This window comes from Plecotus auritus, assembly GCF_963455305.1.
Source record: "Plecotus auritus genome assembly, chromosome: 13".
NCBI lineage: Eukaryota > Metazoa > Chordata > Mammalia > Chiroptera > Vespertilionidae > Plecotus > Plecotus auritus.
In genome coordinates, this window is record NC_137779.1 from 14,803,399 (window position 1) to 14,830,967 (window position 27,569).

A 27,569-nucleotide genomic window follows, 5' to 3' on the forward strand; every position below is an offset into this window, starting at 1 on the left:
GCAGACAGAGCGCGCTGAGCGGAGGGGGTGGTGGCTGGCAGCTTCTCCCGCGTCCGCCATTTTGTTGCTGTGGCTCTTGGGAACCGGCTAGGCAAAACCACCCTGGAGGCGCGACGCTTCTTGGAGTTCGGTGCTTGGTGTGGCAGCTGGGGTCGGTGTAAAGCCTTGGGGGTGCGGAGCCGGCGCGTTTCAGGCCTGGAGTGAGTGGAGGAAGGCACGCAAGTACGTGGGGCAGTCCGAGAACCCCGGGGCGGCCTCCGCTGCGGTTCGGCTTTGCCCGCCCCGACCTCGGGCTCTGGTCCGCATTCCCAAGCCGGCTCCTTCCGTGAGGAGGCCCCGGAGCAGGCGGGCCAAGGCGGAGGATGCTGCGGGCCCGGAGCCGAGAGGAAGGTGCTGGCTCGGTCCTCTAAGCGCGCCTCGAGGTGTGCCGAGAGGCCCTTCTTCGTTCCCAAAGCCGTCTGCCGGGCAAAGGCGTCCAGAGCAGGGGAGAGCAGCCGCCGCCCCTACCCGGCCCAGAGCCTCGGCCCGACACCATGTCCTCCGCCAGGTTCGACTCCTCAGACCGCTCCTCCTGGTACATGGGCCCGGTGTCTCGCCAGGAGGCGCAGACCCGGCTCCAGGGCCAGCGCCACGGCATGTTCCTAGTCCGCGACTCCTCCACCTGCCCCGGGGACTATGTGCTGTCGGTGTCCGAGAACTCTCGAGTCTCCCACTACATCATCAACTCACTGCCCAACCGCCGTTTTAAGATCGGGGACCAGGAGTTTGACCACTTGCCGGCCCTGCTGGAGTTCTACAAGATTCACTACCTGGACACCACCACCCTAATCGAGCCTGCGCCCAGGTACGCGAGCGCCCGCGCTCCCCGGGCGTGCAACCCACCCGACCCCCGAGGAGGGTCGACAATGGCCGGGTTGGTGCATGGGGTCGATCCAGAAGAGCGAGTGTGTGTGTGTGTGTTTATGATTGAACTCATTTCCCCCTCTTCTGAACCAAATTATTATCCAGAAGGCATTCCGAATGGAAGGCTAGTGTCAGGATCTGGGTCACTTTGGCTGAGGGGATGCGTCTTAAACATGTTAATGGCGGTTGTATAGTTAAAAATTAAAATGTACGTGTTTGTTTGTTTTTATGCCATTCGTCGCGTTCCCTATTTGGTTATCATATTAAAGCAGGGTTTTATTGTTTGGGGGTTTGGGGTTTTTTTGTTTTTGTTTTTTAACCTTTTTTGGACCACACACTTATTTGAGAATCTGAAGATAGCCGTGGCATCCTCCCTCTCCCCCAAAATGCATGTACACACACGTTTGCACACCATTCAAGGTTCTTGGATTCCCTGCAGATTTCTGAAAGCCAAGTTAAGAACTTCTGTCCAGCAGCCTTTGGAGCCCTTGACAAATTAAAATGCTTTAGCATTTAAAAACAAAATCCTTTAACTGAAATATCAGAATTTTATATTAATAGCTTGGTGCCAAGTTTGAAAATAGCCAGACACCTATTATATCATACATTAAATGCAAAAACTTTAAAAGATGGCACATTGGTTTCAGAGAGGACTTTACAAATTTTTTTTATTTCAATAGTTTTTCTTAAAGCTGGACCGTAAATTGGTTGAATTCATTTGGTTAAATTACAAGGCAAAGTAAGACTAGAATGTTTACTTACTACTGTAAGGGAAATTTTTTATAGACATTTTCTTTATATCCCACTTGATTTTTAAATGTACTTTTTATTTCAAGGCTAATGACTTAATATCTGTTTTAGAGTTAAGAACCCTAAGTGACACTGAGCATCAAGCATTGCCTTTTCCAAGTAAAGTACATTCTTTTAAAAAAATATTTTTATTGATTTCAAAGAGGGAGAGAGAGAAACATCAATGATGAGAATCACTGATCTGCTGCCTCCTGCACGCCCCCTCCTGGGGATTGAGTAGGAAACCCTAGCATGTGCCCTGATGAGGAATCCAATCATGACCTCCTGGTTCATAGGTCGATGCTCAACCACTGAGCCACACCTGTAGGGTGATTCATTCTTTTATTTGATTATTTGCTTTAATTTGCCTTAGTATTTTATCAGAGGTTTTTTCTATTTAAATTATGCCAAATTTGAGGTGAAGAAAATAAGAGATACTGCACTGCCCAATTTGTTTCTTAAACATCTATTTTAAAAGGACAGGGTGCTAATATAGGTTTTGGGGGGATGAAATGTTTTTGATTTTACAGATTTGCTGACAAGGTATTGCTATGAGCTTTAAACATTACAAGCTATTATAATTAAGGAGCAGTCACTGGATGCTTAGCCTGTGTTGCTTCTATGGAATAGAGATAGAGAAGAAACAAAGCCATGACAGTATAATGGCTATAAGATTAACTGCTGAACTAAATAGACTTTTTTTATATATAGCAAAGGTGGAAATGATTGAAGAACAAGTACAGACTCCCATGTGGGGAGGGGGAAAGAGTCCCCTAAATAGACTTTAAAAATGGGAGAAATCGGTTATAAATCAAATACTGTATAACAAAGACCCAGACACAAAAGAATCTGATTGGTGAAACTTCAGGTCCCCGAAGATGCTAGTAATTGGACTCAATTCTGAGCACAATATACTTCCAATATAAGGAATTGGAGAGAATCTTAGAACCCACTGTAATGAAATTTTGTAACATTTTAGGAAATGACTTCCCTAACTTGGGAAGGGAATTATATCATTAATTTCAGGCATTTATTAAGTCACACTATGTGCAAGGCATTGGTGCTTACTTTGAGGTAACAGGTACTGTATAATACAGCTGTTCCAAAAAGTGTGAGTAAATAAATGGCTTGATCCCCTTCTAGAGGAAGAAAAAGGAATATGCATGCTGCAGTGGCTTCCTGCTACCTACAAAAAAAACTACTCCAAATTTTTCTTATACTGTCTTCCCAAATACCAAATCTATCTTTGATATCTGTGCTTACCGCCTCTCCTAGCTTGATGCAGCCCCGTTAGTCCTCTCAGTCACATGACTGGGAACCTTTGTTTAGGCTGTTGGCTCTTGGTTGACTGCCTAACTCCACCCACCCCTCACCTATTGAAAGCCTACCTGTTGTTCCAGTCTTCTCACAAATAATAGGGCCTTCCCCTGACCCTCCCTCTCAAATTTAGCTTTGTTTCTCCTCTATGCCCTCCATCCCAGGCATGTCATTGTAATTTAGCTTTTTATTTTCCTTGATATCTCTCATAGGCCTTTCAGTGCTGGTTGAATTAGATCCTGACGGGTATACTGAGTCTTTGGATTGCCTCTCCCAACCCTGAGATTTATGGATTTGGTTTGATGTTAGCATTAGCCTTTGTAGAAAACTAAAGGCTAGTACAGGGGTGGGCAAACTTTTTGACTCGAGGGCCACAATGGGTTCTTAAACTGGACCGGAGGGCCGGAACAAAAGCATGGATGGAGTGTTTGTGTGAACTAATATAAATTCAAAGTAAAGGAGCAGAGGGGAGAGCAAGAGAACCGGATAGAACAGCCGGATCCGGCCCGCCGGCCGTAGTTTGCCCAAGGCTGGACAACCTTGGCCCGATGGAAAAGTCAGTGTAATGCTTCTTCGTGGCCTGAACAGGATAAATTAAGTGGTTTAGCTTTTTAGGCATAAAAAGAGTTCTTTTTTAAAAATATATATATATATTTTATTGATTTCAGAGAGGAAGGGAAAGGAAAAGATGGAAAAATCAATGATGAGAGAGAATCATTGATTGGCTGCATCCTACACACCCCCTACTGGGGATCAAGCCCAAAACCCCGGGCATATGCCCTTGACTGCAATTGAACCGGGGACCTTTCAGTCTGCAGGCCCAATGCTCTATCCACTGAGCCAGATCGGCTAGAGCAAAAACTGAGCTCTTAAAGACAGAATTTCATGCCCCTTGACTAATAATTTATTTTTTGTTTATTGCTTAGCAGAAGGTCATAACTTGTATGACTTCCTCAGAATTTAAGAATTGGTGCTTATTTTGTTCTAGTCTGATTTTTTAAATTAGAATACTCCTTAACATCTTTAAAAAATTATTCCTCACCTGAGGATATGCTTATTGATTTGAGAAAGAGAAAGAGAAACGTAGATGTGAGAGAGAACATTGATTAGTTGCCTTCTGTACATAACTGCAACAGGGATCGAACAAACGGGCAACCTAGGGTATGTGCCCCGACAGCAGCCTTTTCATATACAGGACTATGTTCCAACCAGCTGAGCCACAGGGCTGTTCCTTAACTTTTAATTTTATATTTTTATTCATATATTGACAAGTGATAGGTACTGGGAAAGGTGGATGGCATACATACTTTCTCCATCATGGAATTTGGAGGCAGGCTAAAAAATAGAAAAGGGCCTGGTCGGGTAGCTCAGTTAAGAGCATCGTCCTTATATACCAAGGTTGGGGGTTCAATCCCCAGTCAGAGCATATACAAGAATCAATCAATATGAATGCATAAATAAGTGGAACAACAAATCAATGTTTCTCTCCCCCTAAAATCAATAAAAAGTAAAAAGATAAGTAAAATGTAAGCTTAATAAGTGCTCCAAAGGACATAAATGTAGGCCAAGATAATATAATGGAAGGGACTTCCCTGAGGTACTATGGTCAGAGAAAGAATTAAACTAAGGGTAGAAAAGAAGAGCAAGCCTTGGAAAGACCTCAGCTAGGGAGGGGAATTACCATCCAAGCATAGGGTAGAGCTTGCACAAAGTCCTGAAATGGACTTTGTTAACTGATTAGAGCATCGGCCAGAGCACTGAAGGGTCATGAGTTCTATTCCTGATCCCCAGTCCCGATTGGGGCTTCTGGGGGAGGCAACCAATCAATGTGTCTCTTTCACATCTCTCTCTGCTCCCTCTGTCTCTAAACTGTCCCTCCCTCCCTTCTACTCTCTCTAAAAATCAATGAAAAAAATAACCTCAGGTGAAAATTAACAACAAAATCCTGAGGTGAGAAAGACAACCAATATTTTGGGAGTGTGGTTATTTGATTTTGTTTGTGTTTGTGGGTTTTTGTTTGTTGGTTGGCTTTTTGTTTTTTAGAGAGAGGAAGGAGGGGAGAGAGAAACATCTATTTGTTGTTCCACTTATTTATGCATTCATTGATTGCTTCTTGTATGTACCCTGATGGGAGATCAAACTCACAACCTTGACGTATCTGGACTATGCTCTAATTATGAACCATCCAGTCAGGGCTGAACCCAACCTGGTTGTTGGGTTTTTTTGTTTTGTTTTTTATTGATTTCAGAGAGGAAGGGAGAGGAAGAGAGAAACATTAATGATGAAAGGGAATCATTGATTGGCCGCCTCATGCACTCTCCCTACCGGGGACCGAGCCCACAAGCCGGGCATGTGCCCTTGACCAGAATTGAACCTGGGGCCCTTGAGTCCGCAGGCTGACGCTCTATACACTGAACCAAACTGGCTAGGGCTGGAGTGTGGTTCTTACTAGTAAAGGAAGAGGAGATACAATGGTCAAGATAAGGAAATTGGATTTTATTTAAAGTGCAGTGGGTGCCCCCTATGTTTATAGCAGCATTATTTATAATAGATAAGATCTGGAAACAGCTCAAGTGCCCATCAGTAGATGAATGGATAAAAGGCTGTAGTACATTTACACAATGGAATACTATGCAGCTGTAAAAAGGAGCTCTACTCTTTGAGATAGCATGGATGGACCCAGAGACTACTATGCTAAGGGAAAAATACGCCAGTTAGAGAAAGACAAATATCACATGGTCTCACTTATATGTGGAATCTAATGAACAAAATAGATCCAGATGTATGGATGCATGGAACAGAATAACAGATCTCGGTGGGGATGGGTGAGGTGGGAGGGAACAGGAAGAGATTAACCAAAGAACTTATATGCGTAGCCCTTGGACACAGACAATAGCATGGGGAAGGCCTGGGGTGGGGCGAGGGTGGGTGGAGGGGGGCAAAAAGGGAGAAAATGGGAGACACCTGTAATGATAACAAAAATAAGTAAATAAATAAGTTCAGTGGGTGCCAAAGGAGGAGTTTGAACCTGGGGACATTACAAAGTGCAAAATGATGGTGACTGATGACATATGTAGACATCAATAGACAGCTTGGTGGAAATGCCTGTTTTGGAGATAAGATTGATCCTGATTTTGGGGGAGGGGGAAATAATAGGAAGAGAGAGGAATAAACTATGATGGTTTGGTATATTTGTGTTTATCTTATTACTATAATTGCTTTTTATATTTGTGGTGAACTTACCCCCAAAAGGTGTCATGTCAGATGTTTTTTGTTGATTCATTTTTTGTTGTTGTTGTTTTTTGAGAATACATTTATCAAAGCTGGGGACAGTGAAACAAGGAAGGCCTTAGGATAGAACAAGCAACAGGAGAGAATCTGGGCGGAGATGCTGTGGCTCACTGGAAAGTCAGAGAAAAGGGGCCTTGTAGACAGGTTCAAGGCGTTAGCCCAAACGAGCTGTCACTGCCCATTGCTCCCCTGGTTGCAAGTCTTTCAGGGACTCTTAGAGTTTAGGCAATGCGTGCCTGAGAGGGAAGAAAGTCAGAAAGATGTGGCCCTGTTCCCGAGAGCTCCCGCCAGCTTTCGTTCATTTTGAATGACCCTAAAGGGTTCTCTTTATGCATGTAGATGTAATTTTTATATTACAAATCACTTCCATTTTATTTGAATATAAACAATTTTAAGATTCTGTGCATTGCTATAGTTAGTGGTCAGGTAAGCACTAAGTGTGTGTGTTTTTTTTATATATAATAGAGGCTATTTCCAATTTAACAGAGTGTTTCAGAAAGTGTCTGAGTGGATTTTTTAAATATGAACTATATTTTCCCATGGTTAGAAACTTGAAAGTGTTTTTTTTATAACTTGCTTTTCCAGTTTTAGTTTATGTATGAAGGCTAGGAGAAAAATCATGAGAAGTAAACATTTTAAAACAGGCAAGTTGACCCTTAGAGAAAATCTTGTTTTTTTACTCAACAGACTTTGTACATTGTATGTACCTGGTAATATGGAACTAACATTAAATCAATAGTCCTGTCCTGGCTGGGTAGCTCAATTAGTTAGAGCATCTTCCCAATAGGCCAAGGTTGTGGGTTCAATCCCCCATCAGAGCACATACAAGAAGCAACAAATAGAGCTTACTGATAATAGGCTATTTCCATGGTACCTAATATGGTAAAGTAGCTGTGGGAGAACTGGAAAAGGATGCTCAGCCTAACCTGGGTCCCAGAGGAGGACCCTCACACCTGTGAAGCAAAAAGCAAGGATTGCATGGACCGGAGGATACCTCAGGCAGCAGGGTCACACCTCCTTCCACAGCAATATTTAAGGGAACTCAAATCTGGACTTTTATAATTAATTGGGAAGAAGGATTACCAGTAATTTTGATTAGCATAGAACGCAACACTGTGAATAAACCTTTTGAGTTTCTTCTTACCGGTGGTTTAAATCATCTTAATTCAGATGAGATATAAGAACTGTGACATGCACAGAATGGAAACTTGCCCAGTTATGTTCCTGTAGCATGTAAAATACTGGTAGCCATTTAATTTGTGACATATCTCTTGTTTGAGAGACTCAAATTCAGAGAATTTTTTTTTTTATCTAAGAAAGAATTTTCCTTTTGATCTTAATAGTTGGACTAGATTATTTCTAAGGTTTCTTCAGGCTAAAATATTTTCGTTCTTTCTGATAAGTACAATGAGGCAGTGCTTATTAGTGGTAGTTCAGATTATCCTAGAGTCTGAGCGAAGATTCTCATAAGTAATTTGGGGTCCCAGGCATGTGGCAGCTAATCTGGAATGATGGCTAAGAGTACGAGTGGATCAGTGCTGAGGTGAAGAGTCTTGGAAGACAATCCAGGATTTCCTTTGCTAACTGAATTAAACCAGGTTTAGGGAGTTGGAATGGCAAAGCCTTTGTGTTTTCAGAAGGAAAAAAGGGATAGAAACTGGAATGGGAAATGCTTCCCTGTGTCTTTGGTATTTTAATTTTATTAGGAATTTCAACATATATAGGCCTACTCTATACCAAAGCCCAATACTAGATTCTGGGCATATAATGCAAATAAACCATGATTCTAGCCTTTGAACAAATTAAAATATAATACCATGGGAGCTTAAAAGCAAGTATGATCAACTAAGGCAGTGGTTCTCAACCTTTTTAATGCCGCGACCCTTTAATACAGTTCCTCATGTTCTGGTGACCCCCAGCCATAAGATTATTTTCGTTGCTACTTCATAACTAATTTTGCTACTGTTATGAATCGTAATGTAAATATCTGTGTTTTCCGATGGTCTTAGGTGACCCTGCTAGCGGTTCTCAACCTGTGGGTCGCTACCGACAGGTTGAGAACCGCTGCTATAGAGCCTAAGACCACATGGGGAGAGGGAAAGAGTCCCACAGAATGGACTCCCAAGTAGGGAGGGGGAAAGGGAGGGGTCCCCATATTTTATTAATTTTTTAAAATATATTTTATTGATATTTTATAGAGAGGAAGGAAGAGGGATAGAGAGCTAGAAACATCGATGAGAGAGAAACATCGATCAGGTGCCTCCTGCACACCTCCCACTGGGGATGTGTCTGCAACCAAGGTACATGCCCTTGACCGGAATCGAACCCGGGACCCTTCAGTCCGCAGGCCAACGCTCTATTTACTGAGCCAAACCGGTTTCGGCTATTTTATTAATTTTTTACAGAGAGTAAGGGAGAGGGATAGAGAGTTAGAAACATCAATGAAAGAGAAACATCGGTCAGCTGCCTCCTGCACACCCCCTGTTGGGGATGTGCCCGCAACCAAGGTACATGCCCTTGACTGGAATCGAACCTGGGACCCTTCAGTCCACAGGCCGAGGCTCTATCCACTGAGCCAAACCGGTTAGGTTAGGGCCTGCTATCTCTTTTTAGATGTACTGTTGATAGTAAGCGATTTGCCCCTTAGTAATAAGGCCTTTGATGTTTTAAATCAAGCTCCTAATCACCATGATATTCTGATGACTGTGAAGCTAGTAATTTACATTAAAAAGATAAAAGCTTTGCCAAATCATGAAGACTGCCTTTGGGAAGTAGTGTAGCAAGTATGTACCAAGGGCCATGAAAACGTTCCTGTTCTTTAATCTGGGAATCAAGACTTTACAAAAAATCCAGCATAGGGAAAATATGATCAAAAGAATTTATGATGTGGATGATTAAATAGGGAGAAAGAAAACCTAAATATCCAGTAAAACAGGGATGCTTCATTGCAGCAAGCTCCCAGAATGAAATGTTATCCTGCCCTGAAAAAGACCAGTGATGTGGGGAAACACCTGTGGTGTGATATTAGGCAGAAAAACTGCCACAGACATTCACAGTACTTTTTTTTTTTTTTTTTTAAGAAAGCCATGAAATGGGAGGGGAGAAGGGAAGGAGAACTGTAGCTACATTAGAGCAGGAACTATGAGATTTTTTTAATCTTTTGTTTTCCTATTTTTGCTGAATGTTGTAATATGGTGACACTTTATAAATCAAATTAAAAGAATGTTTGGACATAGACCATGTTGTTATGAAATAACTTCTTAGATCACTAATAGGGGAGTGAAGAAAGAGAATGGCCGTGGGCTAATGGGAAACCTTAGTGGAAGTATCCTAGCATTCTCCCTCATGGCTATTCTAGAACCTGGCTCTGGTGAATGGTTCTGCAGGCAAAGTCTCCGAAAGATGGGCAGACTCTGTATGAAGTCCAGGATTTGTTACTCTGGTGTAGATTGTATGCTTCAAAAAAGTTATGGGGGCAGGGTAATGGTAAAAGTTTCTTACAAAACTTGGTGTGTTCACAACTTTTCAGAATACTTAAGTTCTTGAACCTAAGGGGGAGACCTCTGTACTTCTTTCGCAGAAGGAGCATTACAAATGGGATGTTGGAGAGCAGGGGACTGTGCTTGTGTAATAGTCTCTGGGAGTACATTAAGCAATGTACTAATACACATTGAATCAGTGAGCACAACAAAGGGAGTGGGATCTGTGGACTGACTGATGCTTAGCTGATAGCTCTTGCTGGTGAGTTTTATGTTTGTTTTTTAAAATATATTTTTATTGATTTCAGAGAGGAAGGGGGAGGGAGAGAGAGATAGAAACATCTGTGATGAGAGAGATCTTTTTTTTTAACATATTTTATTGATATTTTACAGAGAGGAAGGGAGAGGGATAGAGAGCTAGAAACATCGATGAGAGAGAAACATTGATCAGCTGCCTCCTGCACACCCCCCACTGGGGATGTGCCTGCAACCCAGGTACATGCCCTTGACCGGAATCGAACCCGGGACCCCTCAGTCCGCAGGCCGACGCTCTATCCACTGAGCCAAACCGGTTTTGGCATGAGAGAGATCTTGATACCCGGGCATGTGCCCTTGACTGGAATTGAACCTGGGACCCTTCAATCCACAGGCAACGCTCTATCCACTGAGCCAAACCAGCTAAGGTTTGCCTGTGAGCTTTGCAGTGAAAAGTTTCACATGCTTTCATTTGGATGTTCAGGTGATGATTCCTATACAAGATGTACTGTGAGGGCTTTGTAAGTTTGGAATGTAGTGGTCTTTGTCATCTTCTCTGTGGGTATCCAGGGAAGTGTGCAGGATACATGCCATAGATTAAGACCATGAGGGAGCCATAACCGGTGTGGCTCAGTAGATAGAGCGTCGTCCTGCGGACTGAAGGGTCCCGGGTTCGATTCTGGTCAAGGGCATGTACCTTGGTTGTGGGCACATCCCCAGTGTGGGGCGTGCAGGAGGCAACTGATCGATGTTTCTCTCTCATCGATGTTTCTAACCTTGAGAAAGAAAATTAGTAAGATGTTTCTAACTCACTCTCTCTCTCTCCCTTCCTCTCGGTAAAAATCAATAAAAATATATTTTTAAAAAAAGAAAAAAGACCATGAGGGAGAGTATGTGGTGGTTGTGACAAGGTCCTGAGGAAGACAGCTACTGAACTTACTCTAGGTTTTTAATAAATTCAAGCCAGGTACTGTGTGTAAACAAAAGATTCCTGTAAAACGGAAGTATGGGGTGTGTATGTGTATGCATTTGGCATGTAATTTAAAAATGCATATTTAGGATATTGACTTATGTTGCAATACAAATGATAGTAAATCAGTGCAACAGAATCTTCTTAACTACAGAGATGGAGTTAATTTAAAGAGGGAGATAATTTATTATAGAGAATGGTTTATTTAGAAGTTTGGCAAACACTGGTATAGAGTAAGATTTTTCTCTTACTAATTTTCTTTCTCAAGGTATCCAAGCCCACCAATGGGATCTGTATCAGCACCCAACCTGCCTACAGCAGAAGATAATCTGGAATATGTACGGACTCTCTATGATTTTCCTGGGAATGATGCTGAAGACCTGCCCTTTAAAAAAGGTGAGATCCTGGTGATAATAGAGAAGCCTGAAGAACAGTGGTGGAGTGCCCGGAACAAGGACGGCCGGATCGGGATGATTCCCGTCCCTTATGTTGAAAAGCTCGTGAGATCCTCACCGCATGGAAAGCATGGAAATAGGAATTCCAACAGTTATGGGATCCCGGAACCTGCTCATGCATATGCTCAACCTCAGACCACAACTCCTCTACCTGCAGTTTCCAGTACTCCTGGGGCAGCAATCAACCCATTGCCGTCCACACAGAATGGACCTGTCTTTGCAAAAGCAATCCAGAAAAGAGTTCCCTGTGCTTATGACAAGACTGCCTTGGCATTAGAGGTAAAATCTACTAAGGTTGTTTCTGGAGTTCTTTGACATTTGTTTTTATCTTTCATTTTAATTTTGTTTCTGCAAAGTTATATTCACGAGAATAAGAGAACTGGGTGATCTTAGAAGATCCGCTGTGAGTAGTCCACATGATTCTTTTGTCCTTTTCTATTCCTTGTTTCTTCCAAGTTCTCAACCTGCTTGCTCTATTTTCTGCTCCCAAGGACTCATAGATTTCATTTCACAGTAGTCAGTTTTCTTTCCAATAAGGAAAGATGATAGTTAAGAAAGACCCATGACCTAGAGATGACATCAGTAGACAGATAGACACATAGCCACTTACACATTTTCATATTTCTAATGTGGTTAGTTGAGTTGAAGAGAAATATGAATAAATGTCTTAGAATTTCTCTTTGGTCAGGCAGAGGAGTAATTTTTTTTTAATGTTTTCATTTAGTTAATGATTTTAGAGAGAGGAGGAAGGAAGGAGAAAGAGAGAGAGATTTGTTGTTCTATATATTTATGCATTCATTGGTTGATTCTTTCATGTGCCTTGACCGGGGATTGAACTTGCAACCTTGGCATAGCAGGACGGTGCACTAACCCAGCAGTCGCCAACTGGTGGTCCGCAGACCACTGGTGGTCTGTGAGGTCCGAAAGGTTGGCAACCGCTGGTTTAAGGAAACCTTTGGAGCAGCGGACGCCAACCGGTGGTCTGTGGACCGCTGGTGATCTGTGAGGTCCAAAAGGTTGGTGACCGCTGTTCTAACCAACTGAGCTATCCAGACAGGGCCCAGAGTGATCATTTTTAAATGTCTCAGATCTTACTTATGAGATATTTTGTAAATTATAATAGCATGAAATAGAACTTAAATATTTTAAAATATATTTTTATTAATTTCAGAGAGGAAGGAGAGGGAGAGAGAGATAGAAACATCAGTGATGAGAGATTGGCTGCCTCCTCCATGCCCCACACTGGGGACCGAGCCCGCAACCTGGGCATGTGCCCTGACCAGGAATCGAACCATAACCTCCTGGTTCTTAGGTCGATGCTCAACCACTGAGCCACACCAGCGGGGCTGAATATTCTTAATATTAAATTGCATATGTGTTAAGAGAAACAGATTAAGTTAGTGATTGTTCTCTGTGTATTTACCTCAGGTTCAAAGCAGGGAGATAGCCTAGGTGCATGGCAGAAAGATGAAGTAATGGAGCCTGTTGCTTCAAAAAAAGCAAAACTTAACCCATAAAACATTCTACCTGCAGATAAAGGTTAGCTATAATTTGTTTTGTATATATTTGGTTGTCCTCAGTATTTTCTAGACCAGGAGTCATATCTCAGTTAACACCTGAAGGTTTGTTTCAAAGTCCATGGTTACTTTTTCCTCTCATCTTGGCTATGAGGAAAAAGTGAGGCTTGTGGCAGAAGAAGCCCGCCCCCCCCTCCGCAGATAAGAGTCCTCTCTGAGTAGGCCTTCTGGTTTTCTCATCTCACAAAGATCTTCCCTTGTACAGGCACATATGCCTGGCCTAGTCTACTCCTCAACACCCTAAAATAACTTGTGTACTGGGCTCTTAATACCTTCTAGTTTGCGCCCAGCATGGCTCAGTGGTTGAGTGTTGACCTATAAACTAGGTCAGTGGTCAGCAAACTGCGGCTCGTAAGCCACATGCGGCTCTTTGGCTCCTTGAGTTTGGCTCTTCCACAAAATACCACATGCGGGCGAAACTTTGTGGCCCATGCGCAGAAGTCGGTTTTTGGCTCTCAAAAGAAATTTCAATCGTTGTACTGTTGATATTTGGCTCTGTTGACGAATGAGTTTGCCGACCACTGAACTAGGTGGTCACGGTTCTTGGTCAGGGCACATGCCTGGGTTGTGGGCTCGGTCCCCAGTATGGGGCACATAGGAGGCAGCCAATCAATGATTCTCATCACTGATGTTTCTCTCTTTCTCTCTCTTCCTCCCTCCCTCCCTGAAATAAATAAAAATATATTTTTAAAAAATACCTTCCAGTTTGCATACTGGTTTCTGCCTTCTGAGGCATTTTCACATCTGTCATTTCATCCTAGGAGTAGTAGGGAACTAGGATTCAGAGAGTTGGTGTAACTTGGCACATTCAGGTGAGAACCTTGGGGGTAAGACTGCAGTCAGAATTCTAAGACCCATAAAGGAAGTCAGGAATTGGGTTCTTACCTGAGCTAGTGTTTAAAGTCTCACTCCATTTAGGACACCTGCCTGTTGGCCTCTGGCTCTAAGGTACCTGTTTTAGAAACCCTTATTCGGTGCATTCTTTGGAGTATGCACAGGGGGATTGTAGAGGAAGAGCAGGTACTATAGAGGGGGGTCACTTACACTTGGTCAGTAGATACATAGGTAAGGGCCTTAAAAGGATCAAGAGGAGGAGAAAGCCTGTCTGGGTAATAATGTATATTTTAAGATAACACATACAACTTGGCCATTACTTAGCTCTCTCAGACCCAAAGAGAAGTCTCCATACCTGAGCCTCCTCATGACACTAGCCCAGCCATGTAAGCCTTATCAAAGTCTCATTTTGATGCTTTATGGAGAATATAAGTGGGACTCAAGAAATATACCTTTGCCAAATTCTACTTAACAGTATTTCTCATTCTGTATATTTAAATTAGACTTTTTTAAAAAATATATTTTATTGATTTTTACAGAGAGAAAGGGAGAGGGATGGAGAGCTAGAAACATTGATGAGAGAGAAACATCAATCAGCTGCCTCCTGCACACCCCCCCACTGGGGATGTGCCCACAACCAAGGTACATGCCCTTGACCAGAATCGAATCTGGGACCCTTCAGTCCACAGGCCAGTACTATCCACTGAGCCAAACCAGTCAGGGCTAAATTAGACTTTCAATAGCATAAGAGAAATTTTTTGAATATTTCTATGAATTGTGTTATCTTATAAAACTTAGTGGTGCCTATCTGGTCTTGTTAAAAACAAATCTCTTGGGACTGTTGCAATTAGGTTACCAGAAAAAGTATTAAAATTCAAATGAGAAAAGTGAGACAAATAGGACAAAATGTACCAGTAATTGAAGCTTCATATTCCCCTTGATAATATTACAGAGAACAATGATGGCTTAGGTGAACTTTATTTCTTGAATAATTTCACAAGTATTTTTCATAAACTCGATTTTCAAAAGAACATTTCCTGCAAGTAAGGAGATTTTTTAAACAGATTTGTGTTTAGCCATTTTCCTCTCTTGTTCACGTTTTTATTTTTTTATTGATTTCAGAGAGGAAGGGAGAGATAGAAACATCAGTGATGAGAGAGAATCATTGATCAGCTGCCTCCTGCACACCCCCTACTGGGGATCGAGCCCGGGACCCTTCAGTCTCAGGTCGATGCTCTATCCACTGAGCAAAACCAGCTAAGGCATGTTCACCTCTTTTTTTAAAAAAAAATTATTTTATTGATTTTTTACAGAGAGGAAGGGAGAGGGATAGAGAGTTAGAAACACCGATCAGCTGCCTCCTGCACACCCCCTATTGGGGATGTGCCCGCAACCAAGGTACATGCCCTTGACCGGAATTGAACCTGGGATCCTTCAGTCCGCAGGCAGACACTCTGTCCACTGAGCCAAACCAGTTAGGGCAGTGTTCACCTCTTTTTAAGAAGCATGTTGATTCTTGGGATTTGATTTGAAAGGGAACAGTTGATACCTTTGTAAGGTGGATTGTGGTGGGTATCCCTACTCCTTGAAAACAGCTCTCCCATGCCCTTGATATAATAGAGCTGGAAAGGCTCCTGGGAAACAAGTTACACCCTACAAGAACATTCTCAGATTGAGAGAAGCAGTGTAGCCTTTTCCAAAAGTAGATCATTGGCCAGAAGATAATATTTGGAGCGAGGGTGCTGTTGTCATAAAATATCTATAGTCAAAATTACATTCTGTGACACAATAGAGAAGCAAGATGGTTAGGAAAGATCATGGACCCTCATTCAAGTCCTGGTTTTCCCTGGTGTGATCTTGGACAGGTTACTTAAATTCTTTGAGCTTAAAAGGCACCTTGACTTGAGAGTTGATGTTAGTTTGTTCATTAATCATCCATTCATGCAGACGACCTGTGAGGGGTATCTTGTAGGGTCCTGCTACCAAGGAGCTTAGCCTCTCCTCCTCTCTCCCTCTTCATCTCCCTCTCTCCCTTTCACTCTCTAAGCATGTCCTCGGGTGAGGATTTAAAAAAAAGAAGCAGCCGAAACCGGTTTGGCTCAGTGGATAGAGCGTCGGCCTGCGGACTGAAGGGTCCCGGGTTCGATTCCGGTCAAGGGCATGTGCATTGGTTGCAGGCACATCCCCAGCGGGGGGTGTGCAGGAGGCAGCTGATCGATGTTTCTTTCTCATCGATGTTTCTAGCTCTCTATCCCTCTTCCTTCCTCTCTGTAAAATATCAATAAAATATATTTAAAAAAAAAAAAAGAAAGAAAAAAAGAAGCAGCCCGGATGGTGCAGCTCAGCACCGGTTCGATTCCAAGTCAGGGCACATGCCTGGGTTGCGGGCTCAGTCCCCAGTGGGGGTGCATGCAGGAGGCAGTCAGTCAGTAATGTTTTTCTGTCATTGATATTTCTCTCCCTTCCTCTCTAAAAATCACTAAAACCATATTTTAAAATTAATTAAAAGAAGGCAAGTTGTAATAATTTTTTTCTTACTAAACTTGTAATAATATTGTCTTAAGATCTTCCTAGTGATTTTTTAGCTTTCTGTTGCGTTGAGATCCATTGGCCCTCCTGTCTCAACTCAGAAACATTCGCTCCTTCAGCAAAGGTTTGAATCTTTGAGATTTGAACCTAGCCCGGCCATGTAAGCCAGCTAGGGCGTATTATGTGGCAGGCATTGTTACAGGAGTTTGAGTACAGCAGTGAACAAAGCAAAGGTCTCTGTTCTTGTGGAACTTCTGGGACAGTCCCATGATGTGTTTCCTCCCATATTGGGTGACTCAGGTAGTTAAGAAATTCCTCACATTCTCTCTCTCCCATCAGGGAGAAACAAACCACTACAATTCCTCTTACTGTATTTGCCTAACATATTTGGACTTAAGTGTGTTGCCCTACGGCTGTCCCTCCAGGGTTTTTTGTGGGTTTTTTTGTTTGTTTGTTTGTTTTTGGTCTTATACCATCTGTACACTTCTGAATCTTTTAAAATCCTGATTGTGTTTTCTAGCATATTGACCTCCTCTCCCCAGGTTCATATTAACTGCAGAGTTTATAAAATCACGATCCAGATCATTGTACTAAATCCTCCTCTGCAGCCTCTCCCAATCTATGTCTCATCTAAAAAAAGACAATGAGGTTATGGTCTGGCGAGACTTGTTCTTGGTTGAGCCTATGCAGCCTTCTAAATACCCCATTTCCCATTCTGATCCTTGTAAACTATATTTTGCTAATTGTATCCAGAATTTTGTCCAGGTTTTATTTCAAGCTTACCTTTTATGTATTGTAGAATTTGCCATCATCCCTGTTTTAACAAAAACCAAGAGACTTGACTCCATAGGTCTGCCAGTGTCCTATAAATATAATTCTACTAGTGCCCTGGTGCAGGGATTTGTGCACATTGAAAGGAAATTAATTAGAAGGTGGCTGGTGGGGCGGGACTGGGCGAGATGGGCTGGACACACCCAGGAGCCAACCTCCCGGGGTCCTTTTCCGGTGGTGCAGTGGCTTGAAGGGCATCTGCAGCGTGAGCAGGGTCCCTCCAGCAGGTGGGGTCCCTCGGCCTGGCCTGTGGGGATCAGGCCGAAACCATCTCTCTGATATCATCCCCCGAGGGGTCCTGGATTGCGAGAGGGAGGTTCTCGGGTGACGCACCCCAGAATCAGGCTCCCTCCTCGCTGCCAAGTCACCACTGCCAAGTCTCCGCAGCTTGGCAGTTCCTGCGTTGAGCGTCTGCCCCCTGGTGGTCAGTGTGCATCATACTACCAGTCAGACGGTCGCTTAGCCTTTTTTCTTCTTTAATTTATATATTTTTTTATTGATTTCAGAGAGGAGGGAGGGGAAAAGAGAGATAGGAACATCAGTGATGAGACAGAATCATGGATTGGCTGCCTTCTGCACACCCCCATTGAGCTTGCAGCCCAGCATGTGCCCTTGACCGGAATCAAACCTGGGACTCTTCAGTCTGCATGCCAACGCTCTATCCACTAAGCTAAACCAGCTAGGGTGCTTAGCCTTTTATATATATAGATGGCAAGAGACCACTCTTGGACTCTTATTCCTGCTTGCCAGTGTGTCTGGTCAATACTTAGATATCTGTTCTTATCAGTATAAGGACATCCTTTCATCTTTGGTGAATATTCTTTTTATGATGCTCAAGAGTTCTTTGTGTGGCCTCACCAACATTCTCAAGATACTTACTGACCATCAGTAGATGAATAGATTTTAAAAACTGGTATATTTACACAGTGGAATACTATGCAACTGTAAAAAAGAAGCATCTCTTACCCATGAGACAGCATGGAGAGACCTGGAGAGTATTATGCTAAGTGAAATAAGCCCGACAGTAAAAGACATGTATCACATGATCTCACTTATATGTGGAATCTAATGAACAAAATAAACTGACAAAATAGATCCAGAGACATGGAAACATGCAACATACTGAGGATCCTCAGAGGAATGGGGGCAGGAGGGAAGAAATCAACCAAAGAACTTATATGCATATATCATAACCCATGGACACAGACAATAGTGGAATAAAGGCCTGCGGAGGGGATGGGAGTGGGGAGGAGGGGGTTCAATGGGGAGAGGGAGAGGACATCTGTAATACTTTAAACAGTAAAGATAATTTTTTAAAAATACAGTATTTTTTGAGGGACATCAAATTAGTGGGGCAAATAAAAACTTCATTCACAGGGAGAAGCCATTGATTCTGTTATCTGCTGACAAACCTATCAGCACCAGCTGTAGCTTTGTTTCTTTTTAGTCTCATCTCATTCTTGCTGTAGCCTTTTGTTTTTAATATCTTGTCAGAGTCAGATCTGGGGTCTGGCTCTGAGTGCTGCCTGTCCAGGTGCCCTCCTGCCATAGTCCCTCAGTATAGCAGAGTTCATCTGGGTGTTTGCCTGATTCCTCTCCCCTCTCCTCACTGAATCCTCTCTACAGGTATATACCCACACCACCCACTTGTCCTTGCCTTTTTGTATGTTTATTTTAATACATTAATTATATTGTGTTTTCTGGAAGTATAATTATTAATAATAAATATAAATTAATTAGTAATGATATCTATAGCTTTCTATCCATGAGTTTTCATTTCTATTTCATTATTATTTTTTTAATATATTTTTATTGATTTCAGAGAGGGAGGGATAGAAACATCCATGATGAGAGAGAATCATTGATCAGCTGCCTCCTGCACGCCCCCTACTGGGGATCGAGCCTGCAACCCAGGCACGTGCCCTTGACCAGAATCAAACCTGAGACCCTTCGGTCCGTAGTCTGACGCTCTATCCACTGAGCCAAACCAGCTAGGGCTATTTCATTATTTTTAAAATAAAGTGGGCCCTAGCCGTTTTGGCTCAGTGGATAGAGTGTCCACCTGTGACTGAAGAGTCCCGGGTTCGATTCCTGGTCATGGGCATGTATCTCACTTGCAGGCTCAATCCCTGGCCCTGGTTGGGACGTGTGCGAGTGGCAACCAGTTGATGTGTCTCACATCAGTGTTTCTCTGTCTCTCCCCCTCTAACTCTCTCTGAAAATCAATGGAAAAATATCCTCGGCTGAGGAGTAACTAAAATAAAATAAAAAGGCAACCTTTTTTCTTGGGCGAAAAGGAAATGAGGAAAGAATATGATCATATGTTAGAGAGTAAAGCAAGACAGTGAAGCTCCTCATCTTGATGGCCTTGTATTCCAAACAACAATATAGCATGTTCCTGCACTGAAAGGCTTAAGGAGGCCAAGGTTCTGGGGAGATGTAATGCAGAGATCAAGGAAATCAGAGAGTATGGTCCAGCTATAGGGACCTATGATTTGTGGCATCGCAGTAGCACCTTCCTGCCTACAGAAGGATTCTCTCTGCTCACCCAGGGTTGATTTTAATTTGTGTGTTATTAAATAAGCATTATTTTGTCTTATGTTGGTGCTTAAATATTCCTTTTTGCCCTAACCGGTTTGGCTCAGTGGCTAGAGCAGGGGTGGGCAAACTTTTTGACTCAAGGGCCACAGTGGGTTCTTAAACTGGACCGGAGGGCCGGAACAAAAGCATGGATGGAGTGTTTGTGTGAACTAATATAAATTCAAAGTAAAGGAGCGGAGGGGAGAGCAAGAGAACCCTCCGCTCTTTCTGCTCCGCGGGCCGGATAGAACAGCCGAACGGGCTGGATGTGGCCCGCGGGCCGTAGTTTGCCCACTGCTGGGCTAGAGCGTCGGTCTGTGGACTGAAGGGTCCCAGGTTCGATTCCAGTCAAGGGCATGTACCTTGGTTGCGGGCACATCCCCAGTGCGGGGTGTGCAGGAGGCAGCTGATCGATGTTTCTCTCTCATCGATGTTTCTAGCTTTCTATCCCTCTCCCTTTCTCTCTGTGAAAAATCAATAAAATATATTTTATATATATATATATATATATATATATATATATATATATATATATTCCTTTTTTTTAATGGAGTAAGATGATTAGATTGGACAGAAATCATAATTTCAGATTTTCATCAACTTCCAGCTATGTGATTTCTATGCTCTCTAACTCAGGGTTCTCATTCACAAGGGAGTTTTCCTCATATGCAGATCTGAAATATGTCTCTACTAGAATGAAAATATGATCATAAAGTTTTTCTGTTTCATGGCTTCTTACGTATGATAGGGAAAGGAAATACAAGTTATAAAACTAAGTTCTTGGTCCACTTCAAAGAATATAAATTTTTTCATAATTACAAAAACATTTGTGTGATTATCTTAGTTTTGAGTAAGAAAGACATTTCTCTTTCTACTCTCTCTAAATAAAAAATTGTGACTTGGAGAGGGTGAGCAATATGTGGACTCCAAACATTAATCTTAAAATAATCTGTATTTCAGAAGTCTTTAGCATGTCCCACTTAATTCTTATATTAATTTACTCTTCACCTCCAAATTTTTATTTTATTTTAAGGCAAAGCCAGAGAAAACATGTCTTTTCAGTTGTAATATTCTCCACTGAAGTATTTTACAATTTAGTTTTCAATACATGTCTGAAAAATAGAACTCTCAGTTGTTAACCGCCAAATTTTAATTATTCAGCCAATTTAGGTGTTTCAGTTGAGCCTGTGACATTGACTGTAATGATTTATATACATGCAGTTAGTTGGCTTTTACATCTTGTTTTTCTCATATACTTATCTAGTACTTGACTACAAAAATTTGAATACTAAAGGACATTTTGTTTTTGACTTAGAGCTTTTCATTGTTAAAATCTAATTATTAATTATCAGAATAACTCTTTACAAGCCATCCTGCAATTGTTGAATTGGTGGTTCTCTAATTAAAGGACTTTGAGTCAGAATTCAGACAGAAAACTTAAAAAAAGATTAATTGAATTTATAGTGTTCTAACCAGGGAGCCTCAGGGAATAAAGTTCTTTTTTCCATTGTCATTTTGGTTGGTACTCAGAATAAGCCAGTTTCCATAAGATGAGAAGTTCCATTTGGTAATAGTGTTTTTTTCCATGGAAATGTAGTGACTGCAGTCTTATTTCTCAGAAGGTTTGGGGAATTACGAGTCGTTCTATATGGCTGGGCCCATAATCCCAGTGAACAAGTAGAATGATAAAACCAAACAATGAAGGATGGGAAGGTAGAAAACTCATGGCAGCCAGTCTGCATTCCCAGGGGAAAGTTAAGAAGATAAGACATTAAGAGCAGAGGGTGTCTTGGTGAGAAAAGCCCTGGAGGGGAGGCAGAGTGGTCCTAGGTGCTGGTGGGTCCTGCTACCTTTGCACTGTGCAAAGTGACAAGGACACAAGTGGCCAGCACTGAGTGCTGCCTGGCTTCATGGTAGACCAGCCTGTGAATTTGAGAAGGGTTCCAGTCTCTGGATCTTTTATCCAGGCCTACCTTACAGGAGGTATATGTTGGGGGCCAAGAGGATATGTCTAAAGGAGGTAAATTTTCACCTGCAGGTAAAAATTTCTGAAAATGCAGCCATACACCTGACATATAGTTGAATTAGAAAACCAGGCCTATGCTGCATACTCTGGCTCATCCTGTTTGGGGCTTTTCCTCAGCTCTTTGCAGCATGATCCCTTTTTATATTGATACTAGAGGCCCTGTGCACAAATTCGTGCACGGGTGGGGTCCAGCCAGCCCACCCCGATCGGGACTCGGGAGAAGGGCCCACCAGTGATTGGCCGGCCAGCCCTGTCCCGTCGAGGGCGTAATTTGCATATTAGCCTTTTATTATATAGGATGTAGTCACATCAGGGCAAAAGTACCACGTTTCCAAACTTGGTAGACATTGACAAAATGTTAAATTGTCTGCTTCTCAATGGCTTGTGTGGAGATACTCAGTCTCCTATGCAACTGGTGTTTCCAACCCTCCCTCCTACCCCCACCCCCATAAAGGGAATTATTTCTTAGTGCTTTCTTAAAATGGCTGATCATGTAAGTTGAGTCCTAAAAAAAAATGTATAATTTCCTTTGGATAGGACAATGTGTGTGATTTAATGTTAACTTTTCTTTGTTTGCAGAGAACATGCTGACTTTGTCTTCTTTCTCCATTCTTACAGGTTGGTGATATTGTGAAAGTCACAAGGATGAACATAAATGGCCAGTGGGAAGGTGAAGTGAATGGGCGCAAAGGGCTTTTTCCTTTTACGCACGTCAAAATCTTTGACCCTCAAAACCCAGATGAAAATGAGTGATTGCCATTGGCCCTGTTTTCTACTGCTTCATTATTCTGTCTGTCATAGTCTCCTTTGAGAGAAAGCATTCTATTTCATAGGCAAGTTACACTTCATTGCCGAAGTCCAGCTTTCTGCAGACTGGTGGTCTCATACATGTTTGGAATGCACACAGTGGCTGCCTCGGCATTTGTATCATAGTTGTATTGTCAAAGAGTAGCCGATTTTAGAGTTCTTTTGGATCATAAACTGGAAATACTGGTGGAAGCACACAAGTGGAGAGAAGTTGACGAGGGAAGGGTCCTTCTCATCACTGCCCTGTTGTACTTGTGACTGATTCTGTCATGTTCATCAGAGAAAGCTTGAGGCCATGGCGAGACATTGCACATTACTGTTCCACAAAGCAGCGGCTCAGTTGCTAATTTGTTTTTTCTTTAAAGAGCAGAGCAAGTGAACCTTAAAGAAGAGGAAATTCTGTCCTAAACTCCCCAAATCTGGCTCTTCTCTTTTTTTCTTTTGGTTTGATTTTGGAAGACTTAATTAATTAGACTTGTGTGTTCTGAACAGGTTTTTAAGTAGCACGTTGGATTTTTGTGATATCACAAGGAATGACACGTGCCTCTGAGCTTCTAAACTGAAGCTGCTGTAACTAAGGAAATGGAAATAACAAACCTGAAATGGAGGCCTGTATTGTCTTGTTGGCAGTAGTATCGTTTAGCCATATAGCAAACAACACCAAAAATATCAGCAGTTGTGGTGTGCCAAGCTATGTGGGCAGCTTCTTGGATTATATTGTCCCCAGCAGCAACAATATGGAGGGTGGTTTGGGGAAACTTTTGCCCACCTTGTTTGCCAATGACAGAAGCATATGGGGAGAGGGGCTCTTGGCCAGTTTTCTGTCCTGTGGTTCAATGAATAAACCCCTTTAAGGTATAGGACTTAAGTTTCTTTAAAAAGTGAGGTTGTTCATAGAATCATCTAATTCATTAATGAATCTTTAAATTCTCTCTGAAGCCTAGTCCTCCCTGCCACAGCCTGGACTCACCAGGCTGCAAGAGAAAGATGGTGCTGCTAATACTGGTTCCACTCTCTGTGTGCCCATGATGCTCTCAAGCAAAGAAAATGCAGTCTGGAAATTGCTTAATACATTTGATGTCTAATGTTTTAGTGACTAGGGGAAACCATTAACTAATTTTACCATTAATCATTTACCAGTTTTTGTTTTTTAATATATTTTATTGATTTTCAGAGAGAGGACGGACAAGGGATAGAGAGATCAATGAGAGAGAAACATCATTGATTGGCTGCCTCCTGCACGCCCCCTAACTGGGGATCGAGCCACAACCCGGGCATGTGCCCTGACCGAGAATGGAACCAGTGACCTCTTGGTTCATGGGTCAGTGCTCAACCACTGAGCAACACCGGCTGGGCCATTTACGAGTTTGATGTTAAAGTTTCCCTGTTAGCTGTAAGGCCTGTTCATGCAAGCCAACTGGTACAAATGGCTATAGCGAACTAGAATGCTGGAACCTTTTTGCAGTTCAGTCTGCTCTCCCTTCTAGACACTGGTGAAGACAGGCCTCAGCTCAGAATGAACACAGCAGACCTAGAGATGTAGCAGCAACCTAATGAGCAGTTCTGTATAATTTAAATTTTTCTTTAAATCAGTATTCTATCAGGCAGGTAACACCATATTATTAAAGAATCTTGATAGTGCTCCTGTGTGAAAAAATTAATGGTCATTTGGGGAAAAAATAACACTGGCCGCCTGCCTGTAGTTATCCTGAAAGAAGACAACAATCATCTCTTCCTAATCAAGTGGAAACTGTGGCTCTGAAGGTACCCATCCATTGCAGTTGCCTCTTGACGATAGTTGGCTCAGAACACAAGAAGTAATATGCCATTTTGGAAAGCAAGGTTTCCTTTCAGCCATGTCTGCTGACCACATCATGTAGAGCACTTCAGAATCAGAACACTCACAACCTAGATTTGGCTTCATAGTAAGTCTGCTCATCACTTCAGCCCACATGTCTCCAGTACTGCGCTGGAGACTTGGAGCCTCAAATAAGGTGAGCCTTGAGTTCTGAGCTCTCAAGATATGTGCCAAAAGTAGCACCTTTTTTACTTAGAACCTTACTAGTTTTTTAATCAGGCAGGGAAATTCTCTTTTTCACACTAAACATACAAAAAACGGCACCCTTGCCTTGGTTTCATGCCTGGGTTTCCCAGCAGCCTGGGAAGACTGCTTCAGAAAGTGATGTGAATCTTCCAGAGGAGCTGCCTTCCCTCCTGGGCACACTTCCTTTTAGGATTGTGCGTTATTGCTACTTGCTGTACTCTACTGTTGTCATTTAAGAAAATATTGGGATGTTAAATTAACTCACTTGGAAAGTGAACAAGTTACGTACTAAAGGGCATTGACAGTTTGATTCAAAACTTATTTATCCTGGGAAGGACCTCCAACACAGGAGTCATTCTTGTCATTTCTGCATGGTGTCGTACCATCTGATGACATAGTTAACGAAGAGGAGGACACTTTGGCCGCCATTTGATGATTTAAAGTCGCTCAGAGGAGACAGCTTCTCTGCTCATGGTTGGGAAGCTGAAAGGAGGGAAGGACAGCTGCTCCCTCCTTGGAGTTCAAGCATCCCTGGCACTGTGCTAACTTTCTTTTACAGCTGTTTACAGACAAGGCGGGCCGAGACAGACGGCCACTGCTCTTGTAATGTTTGCTCAGAGGAAAATGAACATTTTATTTTTGAAAAGGGATGATGTGTTTTTGTGCCAGGTGTTTATAATTTAATCCTTTAATATTATGTTCATTAACTTCTTAAAATGAATGAATTCTTGTTTTAACACAGTACCTAAGACTAATGTTTTCTGTGGACACCACTGAGCTCTGCCTCAAACTCCACTCTCTGGGACCGGAGACCAATGTCCCTGGTAACTGCTGACCGTGTGGACACTGAGCTAGTTGTTTATTCTAAAGGGGTAGAAGGACAGTTCTCTGAGACAGGGTCGTTGTCTCTGCAGGAGGAACAGTGGCCTTGCTTCTAGACGGTCTTCACTGTGTGTTTTAAAACAACAAAAAACAACACAAAACTTTTGACCTGTAACTTAAAGATCGTAAATTTCAGGCAATAATATTTTCTGTGTAAGCTTTTAAAATTATTTTTGGGGATCATAGCTTGTTTTATTTTGTGCTATAAAATTAACAGTATTAAATGACTTATATTCTTAGAACACATCGAGTGTCTTTTCTTAACAGATTAGTGCCTTTTTATTTTTGTATTTCATTTTACGTTACTGGTCCCAGCATCAGAACCCTTGTTTCCATGGCCTGTTTGTACATTGTCTCAATAAAACTTGCATCAGCCGGTGGTGGCAGCAGCTTCAGTGTTTCGGTGTCTCCTCAGTGCTGCCTGGAGGTACTCGGCCCCCACCAGCCTCCTGTGCTGTTCCTGGTGAAACACCAGGTGCTTCACGGAGCATGAGTCCTGCAACCCAGCCCTGCTACTGACCACGAAATAGAATGGGATCTTACGTCAGCCCTCCTCCCTGCAGAAGAAACGCAGCTGGTGCTTAATCTCAGCCTTCGGAGGATGGGGCAATAGTTGCCACACTTTATATCACCAAGGTAAACTTGGATGTTTTCCCTAATAGGTCACCATATCTGAAGGCCTCTTAAATATTTGCTCAGCATGAGCTAGCAAGAGTTGAATGGCTTCAAGTAGAAGTCACAGAAAATGAGTAGCCTCATCCCAGATCAGAGCATGCTATCTGGCTTTTTAAAATCCTTTTCTGTTCCTGTCTGTTTATGGGACTCCTAATGAATTCTGGGGGCCTTTAGGTGGCCGCTTGAGGTGCTGGCAGCTCACTGATTTCCCTGACACCCCTCAGCCAGAGCCCTGTTCCCATGCCTATTTATGTGTGTATTGAGAGGTCCACATTTTGTGGTGAACCTCCGGAAATGAGTTTCAGGAAGTGCCATATTTATATAGAACTTGGCACTTCCTAGCGATTTCAAGATTATGCAGAATTTGAGAGAAAAGTTTGTCTTAAATGGAAATACCAAAACTGTCAAATCTTAAAAAAAAAAAAAATGTCCCGGAGATAACCTTTAAAGAATACTTTTAGTTTGAAAAGGTATTTTGGTCAGCAATCCTGGGCTGGGTTCCTCTGAATCGGAACCCTTGGAAATTGGGGTGGGGGCTGCTCTTCCCCAGAGGCAGCTGCCACAGGGTCTAGTGGCCAAACACACCCCACCCTCCCCCCCGCCCAGGACAGGAGCGTCCCAGCTCTGCCATCACTAAAGTGGGAGTGGGCACCAGAGGAAGAGGGAGGTCTAGAGCAGGTGGCCAGGTGGTGGGCCAGAAAGGACAGCCCGCACCCACCCACCAGAGGGCCCTGGGGAACCTACTGTAAAGGCTTAGGGGTCTGAGGAAGAGGCTTGGGGAAGGGGAAGCCTTCTGAGTGGGTGCCTGAGGCACAGGGAGTAGTAGATGGTCAGTAACTACATAGAGGGCAAGTAAGGGCTGGCACCAAGAGAAGGAGGGACAGCCCAGCCGGCCAGAGTGGCTAAGTGGCTGAGTGTCGACCAATGAACCAGGAGGTCACAGTTCGATTCCTAGTCAGGGCACATGCCAGGGTTGCCAGCTTGATCCCCAGTGTGGGGCTTGCAGGAGGCAGTCGATCAATGATTCTCATTATTGCTGTTTCTATCTCCCTTCTCTGAAATCAATAAAAAAAAAAAACACCTTTTTTTAAAATGAGGAACCTGAGCAGGGCTGTGCCAGGCCAGTTACCAGAGGAGGGGACCCAAGCCCCAGTGCCAGCCCGCCAAGGAATGGAAGTTTGCAGCCCAACTGAGCTCACCAAGACTTGAGCTTAGTCCTTGCCCCAAGTGTCTCCTGGCCTCCCTGCTCCCTTCCAGTCCAGTGCCAATCCTAGTTGCTGGTATGTTTTATTCCTAAAGACACGTGTAATGAAAACCCCTTACCT

General features: G+C 42.9%; 2 protein-coding genes across 2 annotated transcripts in view; both read left to right on the forward strand.

Moving 5' to 3' along the window:
* CRKL (CRK like proto-oncogene, adaptor protein) lies at positions 1–25,960 on the forward strand. The gene is made up of 3 exons (XM_080650266.1): positions 1–844; positions 11,273–11,738; positions 22,455–25,960. The coding sequence occupies exons 1-3, from the start codon at positions 534–536 to the stop codon at positions 22,587–22,589; spliced, it is 912 nt and encodes a 303-aa protein (XP_080506392.1). The 5' UTR covers positions 1–533; the 3' UTR covers positions 22,590–25,960.
* LOC308238408 (coiled-coil domain-containing protein 74B-like) overlaps positions 1–27,569 on the forward strand; it is a 508,084-nt gene that overhangs the window by 352,835 nt on the left and 127,680 nt on the right. The window lies entirely within an intron of this gene.

What these genes read in the sequence shown, in the direction of transcription:
- CRKL (XM_080650266.1), top strand. Translation starts at nt 534, where the DNA reads ATGTCCTCCGCCAGGTTCGACTCCTCAGACCGCTCCTCCTGGTACATG. An exon ending in CTAATCGAGCCTGCGCCCAG is followed by an intron (nt 845 to 11,272) that starts GTACGCGAGCGC and finishes TTCTTTCTCAAG; the next exon opens with GTATCCAAGCCCACCAATGG. An exon ending in AGACTGCCTTGGCATTAGAG is followed by an intron (nt 11,739 to 22,454) that starts GTAAAATCTACT and finishes CCATTCTTACAG; the next exon opens with GTTGGTGATATTGTGAAAGT.